This window comes from Rhinopithecus bieti, unplaced genomic scaffold (genome assembly GCF_001698545.2).
Source record: "Rhinopithecus bieti isolate Rb0 unplaced genomic scaffold, ASM169854v2 scaffold_26426, whole genome shotgun sequence".
In the NCBI taxonomy this organism is placed as follows: Eukaryota; Metazoa; Chordata; class Mammalia; order Primates; family Cercopithecidae; genus Rhinopithecus; species Rhinopithecus bieti.
Window position 1 is genome coordinate 1146862 of NW_016811945.1, and position 7596 is coordinate 1154457.

Below are 7596 nucleotides of genomic sequence, written 5' to 3' on the forward strand. Positions count from 1 at the left end.
CTCCCAGCACTTTGGGAGGCCGAGACGGGCGGATCACGAGGTCAGGAGATCGAGACCATCCTGGCTAACACGGTGAAACCCCGTCTCTACTAAAAAATACAAAAAACTAGCCGGGTGAGGTGGCGGGCGCCTGTAGTCCCAGCTACTCGGGAGGCTGAGGCAGGAGAATGGCGTAAACCCGGGAGGCGGAGCTTGCAGTGAGCCAAGATCCGGCCACTGCACTCCAGCCCGGGCGACAGAGCGAGACTCCATCTCAAAAAAATATATATATATATATATTAAATAGCACTTACCTTAAAGGTTGCCATAATGATTAGATGAACATAACCAGGTAAAATAGAATAGTGACTGGCAGTTAGTGAATGCTCAGTAAAACTATCTTGAGTTATGCTGGCAGCTCTGTTTGCATGCCACTGATGTGGCATATGGATGTGATCCGAAATCCTACCTTTTAATCAGTGGCATGCAAACAGAGCATTGTCTTCTCAACTTGTATAGTAAAATAGTGGTTTTCAAACTGATGAGATGTGTTAGAGGACCGGTAGCTATTAAGCAGAGATGGCCACTCTTCATCAGTCAGGATAGCGATGCTTTTATCTATTATCTGTATTAGAGGGGTTTCATATAAGAGTTTGCTTGAAGAAAGTGTTCCAGTGCTTTAAAAACAGTGTATGTTTGGCCAGGCACAGTGGGTTACACCTGTAATCCTAGCACTTTTGAAGGCCAAGGGAGGAGGATCACTTGAACCCAGGAGTTCAAGACCAGCCTGGACAACATAGCAAGACCCCCATCTCTATAAAAATTTAAAATTTAAATTAAAAAATTAGCTGGGCATAATAGTGCATGCCTATAGTTCCAGCTACTTGGGAGGCTGAGGTGAAAGGATCACTTGAGCCCAGGAGGTCGAGGCTGCAGTGATCCAAGAAAACTATACTTCAGCCTGTGCAATAGAGCAAGACCCTGCCTCAAAAACTAAACAAAACCAAAAAAACTGCATATGTCTACCATAGTGCTTCTCAAAATTAATGCTTTCGAATCAAATGTTATTAAAATGCACCTTTTAGTGGTGTGCTGGACATCGTGGCTGACGCCTGCAATCCCAGCACTTTGGAAAGCCAAGGTGGATGTATCACCTAAGTTCAGGAGTTTGAGATCAGCCCGACCAACATGGTGAAACCCCATCTCCACTGAAAATACAAACTTTGCCAGGCATGGTGGCGCATGCCTATAATCCAGCTACTTGGGAGGCTGAGGCAGAAGAATCACTTAAACCCCGGAAGTGGAAGTTGCAGTGAGCCAAGATCGCGCCATTGCACTCCAGCCTGGGCAACAGAGCAAGACTGCATCTCAAAAAAATAAAATGCAGATTACGATTTACTGGGTAAGAGGTGTGTCCCTCAATTCTGCATTTGTGGTACAAGTGCTGCCCATCTGAGGGCCATGCTGAATGGCAAGGTTCAAAGGGAAACTGCCCTGCATTCTCTTTCTAGTGGTTGTTCTCAGCTGCCAATATAGGCTATCAGAATAATCTTTGAAGTTTTTTCCAGCTACAACTTTGCTGATGTATGCTTGATAAATAAAAATGGTATATATTTGAGGTAGATCATATGCTATTATCTCTCTTAGAAGATTTCACATATACGATACAATATTATTAGCTGTAGTCACCATAATGATTAGATCTCCAGGATTTTTTTGATTTTGCATAACTAAATCTTTGTACCCTTTGACCAACATTTCCCCATTTCCCCTAGCCCCTGGCAACCCCCCTTCTACTCTCTACTTTTATGAGTTTAACTTTTTAAGCTTGCACATGTAAGTTGAACCATACAGTATTTGTCTTTCCATGTCTGGCGTATTTCACTTAACTTAATCAGGTTTACTCATGTTGATTTCCTTCTTTTTAAGGCTGAATAATATTCCAGTATATATTTATATATATACACCACATTTTCTTTATCCATTCACCTGTTTTGTTTTGAGACAGTCATCCTGTTGCCCAGGCTGCAGTGCTGTGGCATGATATTGGCTCACTGCAGCCTCAAACTCCCTGGGCTCAGGTGATCTTCCCACCTCAGCCTCCTGAGTAGCTGGGACTACAGGCACATAGCAGCACTCCCAGCTAATTTTTGTATTTTCAGTAGAGGTGGGGTTTCGCCATGTTGGCCAGGCTGGTCTTGAACTCTTGACCTCAAGTAATCCACCTGCCTCGACCTTCCAAAGTGCTGGGATTACAGGCGTGAGCCACTTCCCCCGGCCAACCACTATACCTGGCCCCAATCTTTGTCTTTTAGGTGTTTTCTTATAGTATGAGGATGTAGATGTTGCTGTATTCAGACTTTTAACAGATCTTTTCATGTCCATTTTCTTGTTTTCTGTTTTTTTTAACCTATTTACTGAAATAGACTCTAAATTTACTAAAGTCTGAAATCCCACTGCTCATCTTAGTTCAAGAGCTAAGACTTGAAGCTGTGGAAGGGAATAATTCACTTCTGTTGCCTCAGTAACAGGTTCTCTGTAATCAGGGTTGGTTTGATTATGGTCTAGGAATAATATCCCTGGGGTTGTGCTGGCCTTGATATATAAATATATAAACAGCATCATTTACTAGAAGATTCATTCATCAGTGCTTTTATGTGGCTAGAAGTTCAGTTTAAAAGGCAAATCAGGCTGGGCGCAGTGGCTCACACCTGTAATCCCAACACTTTGGGAGGCCAAGGCAGGCAAATCACCTGAGGTTAGGAGTTCGAGACCAGCCGGGCCAACATGGTGAAACCCCGTCTCTACTAAAAATAGAAAAAGTAGCCAGGTGTGGTGACGGTTGCCTGTAATCTCAGCTGTTCAGGAGGCTGAGGCAGGACAACTGCTTGAGGAGACTGCAGTGAGCCACGATTGCGCCACTGCACTCCAGCCTAGGTGACAAGAGCAAGACTGTGTCTCAAAAAAAAAAAAAAAAGCAATATGTAACAAACCCGCACGTTGTGCACATGTACCCTAGAACTTAAAGTATAATAATAAATAAATAAATAAATAAATAAGGCTAAAATTATAATCTGTGTTATGGGTGACTCTCTGTAAACTATCTTGGTATTGTCTAGTTATTTTGTTGTTCTGATTGCAACATTCTGTGATTGGATTAGCTGCAAAAGGTATAGCAAGCCTCTAAGGACCTTCATCTTGCTATCATTTTATACTTTCTTTCCTGAAGTCCTTTTTATCCAAAACACCCCCTACCCTTCTGCCATTAGCTCAGTCCTACAATATAGCAATGCCAGCAAGTATGAACTTGAAGCTCACTTTGAGTATTTTATGCTCCTCTTTGATTATCACAGCTCTTAAGGAACCACTTCGAGACAGAAAGAAATAGCAAAAAGTTAAATTAAAATTAAACCAAACATAAAACACAATGAAGATGCGTATGTCAGTGAGCTTGTCTACTTTGTTGACCAGCTTTGCTTCACATGTACCCTACCCAGAGACCTCTGCCAAGTTCTTGGCACTCACTCCATCTAAGAATAGGCTGTCACATACGCTGCACCAGATATACCAAACTACACCAACCTTATGTGCTAAAATGCCCCACCGAATGTAAGAGTTACATATGAAAATATAGCAATATAAGAACATTTGACCACAGAAAACTAATTAACACAAACATTTCCCAAATATAGAAATGATTAGTCTTTTTCAATAGAGAAGTTATTTTAGAACCGAAGTAACTATTTTGTGCTGTTTCTTATAAATAGGCCGCTGTGTTGAGTTTTTGATACTAGTTCTTCTACAAGTGGACTTTTTGTAGTGTAATCAGAGATAACAAAAGAGGAAATAAATGTTCATTTGGACATAACTATAAGAAGAATTGCAACTTCTAAGAATGGAGAGGCAGTCTCTCCATTGTATCTTTTGACGTCTCTTCATTCTTAAAAGTTGTAATTCCTCTTGATAATGTCAAGAACATTCTCTGCCATAGAAAATTACCTTGTCTTTTGTTTCACTCTGATGCTTAGGTGTCCCCTAACAGTGATGCATGCTCTGATGGGAGAAGGAAGCTTAGGCTGTAAATGTAAGCATTTTAATCAGTAAAGATTTGCTCTGGGGAAACACATTCATTTCAGTGAATGTTATTCACTGAAAAAAAAGTAGGTATTTTCGTAGCTGTGAAAGATATTTGGTTGATGACTGAAAAACTATTTTGGTTTGTGGAATTTTTTTTTTTTTTTTTAATGAAACCTATAGGAATTTACAGGAATAAGATTAGGTTCCAAACTGAAATTGAGAGTGATTATAATCTTCAGATTGCCCTGGATTTTCACACGTTGGCAGTAAACTCATTTACAAGTAAACTTCCTGTACTCTTGAGGTTGCGCTCTCCCCATTCTGGATATAATGGCTTGCCTCCAATGTGGACAAGGTAAAAGACGGGTAGATGCTTATGGAAATCAGAATACAGTAATTTGCATCAGACTTACTGTGTCCTTTCATCCCGGTTGGCAGGAATACATGGTTTACAGGAAGCATACTTACATGAGGCTTGATGGCTCATCCAAGATCTCGGAGAGGCGAGACATGGTTGCTGATTTTCAGAACAGGTAATGTTCATGGGGATTACAAAATTATCTTTTAATTTCCCTCTAGTGCTTGAAATGGTAAGTTTTTTTTTTTTTTTAATGCCAGGGCATCTGAGATTGTTAAGGAATCAAGATGTAATTCCTGCCATTTTAAGAAGTTACTAAATCTGCTTATCATAATTCAGATCTATGTGTCTGGGAGAGACACATAGATCTGAATTAGTTTGTATGTTTGAAGTATGCTTTCTTATGATACCAGCGCCTATTTCTTTGGATAATAAAAGAAATCATTTCTAAGTATGAACCAAGATACTCCTCAATGGATAATAAGTATGTAGAAAAAAATCCACCAGCGTATATTCCTCATTGCTTACAGTAGCCATTTCTTTTTTTTTTTTTTTTTTTTGTGAGACAGTCTTTCCCTGTCACCCAGTCTGGAGTGAAGTGGCACGATCTTGGCTCACTGCAGCCTCCGCCTCCCTGTTTCAAACAATTCTTGTGCCTCAGCCTCCCAAGTAGCTGGGATTACAGACATGCGCCACCACACACAGCTAATTTTTGTATTTTTAGTAGGGACGGGATTTCACTATGTTGGCCAGACTGGTCTGGAAATCCTGGCCTCAAGTGATCCACCCACCTCCACCTCCCAAAGTGCTAGGATTATAGGCATGAACCAATGTTCCCAGCTGCTAACAGTAGCAGTTTCTGAGTGTTGACTTAGTTTGTTTCTGTGTTTCATTTTGTATAAGAAAAAGTACCTTTTATTTTCCTGCTTTCCTTTCAACATAGTAGCAGTACAGTGCAGTATGACAAATTGCAATACTGTACAATCTATTCAGCTGGCAGCTCTCATCCACAGTACCTCTCCCACCTGCTAATGAGCCTATGAAATTTCAATTACCGCCTGCTGAATGCTGATGGTTTACAGAGCCATAATTATCCTGAGTGCAGTTTCTCATTGTAATAGGTAGAGTCTGGTTTACTGCTCTCTCCAAGGAGAAAGCCAGGCCTCACTAGTGACGGTCTGCTGAACTTCATCTTCAGTTTTCCTCCTTAGACCTGGAGAGCTGAGGAATAAAGCAGATCTTAATATCAGTAAATCAGAACAGCTTTGACTTTGGCTTTTAATTGCATGGCCTCTTAATATTTCACTTTTGAATTCTTGTGAAGAAAATTAAGCACATAGCCATTTTATTTAGATTATAATTTTTAATTTCATTCAGTTCTAAAGCATGGTTTAATTCAGACATAAAATAATTTGGCATAAAACACATCTACAATTCAACACAGCATGTCTTCTGTTTAAGGGTTTTTCCTAAGTTAAAACTACACACCAGAATTCCAGGTGCCTGTTTGACCAACAATAAGGAGAAGATCTGCTTCAAACCTATTTCCATTTGTTTACCCTGGCACAGCTGTGTGGATAGCCTGACCTAGATTCTCACCTAGCAGAAGCTACCAGTAGATTCTAAAACCAATTATTTGAAACATGAGTAAGCATTGTGGCTCCTTAGCCCACCACATTGTTTTGGCAAAAAGAGGAAAAAAAAATTACTGGGCGATCTTCATCTTTTCTTAATTCTGAAATCAGTGATACATATCTTATCATATCATGTCCTTACCTACTCCAGCCTCAGAGCTGCAACTTGACAAGAATCTTATGTGCAAGATCTATAGACTGTATGTTTCCTCAGAGTGCCTGTATTTTCTCCAGTCATGCCAGTGTATCTGTGATGTGGGTACACTGGTATGGGGTGGCATGCTTTGTAATGAGAAAAGCCATTAAGTAATAGGTATTTCACCTGATACTGTTTGTGTTTATTTTCCACTAGTATATTTGATAGTGTACATTTAAGGATCTTTTTAACAGTAATGTTTTGATTTTCTTCAGTAACAGTTGGGGCCTTTATATATTATAATGAAATGCCTATTGAGAAAAATTTGAAAAATATTTCAAGATGAAAATAAAGGCCGGGTGTGGTGGCTCACGCCTATAATCCCAATACTTTGGGAAGCCAAGGTGGGCTTATCATCTGAGGTCAGGAGTTCGAGACCAGCCCAGCCAACATGGTGAAACCCCCATCTCTACTAAAAATACAAAAATTAGCTGGGCGTGATGGTGGGTGCCTGTAATCCCAGCTACTCAGGGGGTGAGGCTGAGGCAGGAGAATCACTTGAATTCGGGAGTTGGAGGTTGGAGTGAGCAGAGATCCGCCACTGCACTCCAGCCTGGGTGACAGAGTGAGACTCCATCTCAAAAAAAAAAGAAAGAAAAGAAAAATCACCCACAATCCCACTACTGTTAACATTTTGGTATATCCTCTAGTCTTTAACATATGTGTAGGGTTGTATTTATACTGTTACCATATTATAGGTGGGATTTTGTATCCTGATTTCTTCTACTTAATGTTCTGTCATAACCATTTTCATGTATCATTAAAAAGTCTTTGCCGACAACCTTTATTTTATTTTATTTTATTTTTTTTGAGACAGAGTCTCACTCTGTCACCCAGGCTGGAGTGTAGTGGCGCGATCTCAGCTCACTGCAACCTCCGCCTCCCAGGTTCACGCGATTCTCCTGCCTCAGCCTCCCGAGTAGCTGAGACTACAGGCACCTGCCACCGCCTGGCTAAGTTTTTGTATTTTTAGTAGAGATGGGGTTTCATCATGTTAGCCAGGATGGTCTCAATCTCCTGACCTCATGTTCCACCCGCCTCGGCCTCCTAAAATGCTGGGATTACAGGCATGAGCCACCGTGTCCAGCCTTGCTAACAACATTTTTTTTTTTTTTTTTGAGATGGAGTCTCGCTCTGTCACCCAGGCTGGAGTGTAGTGGCCAGATCTCAGCTCACTGCAAGCTCTGCCTCCTGGGTTTACGCCATTCTCCTGCCTCAGCCTCCCAAGTAGCTGGGACTACAGGCGCCCGCCACCTCGCCCGGCTAGTTTTTTGTATTTTTAGTAGAGACGGGGTTTCGCGGTGTTAGCTAGGTTGGTCTCGATCTCCTGACCTCGCGATCCACCTGTCTCG

The 7596-nt window shown here is 41.1% G+C and overlaps 1 protein-coding gene across 1 annotated transcript in view; it reads left to right on the forward strand.

The window, feature by feature from the left end:
* Positions 1 to 7596, forward strand: part of INO80 (INO80 complex ATPase subunit) — a 135327-nt gene that overhangs the window by 92738 nt on the left and 34993 nt on the right. Inside the window, 1 exon segment of the mRNA XM_017895419.1 lies at positions 4495 to 4589. Coding sequence (XP_017750908.1) covers positions 4495 to 4589 — 95 coding nt within the window.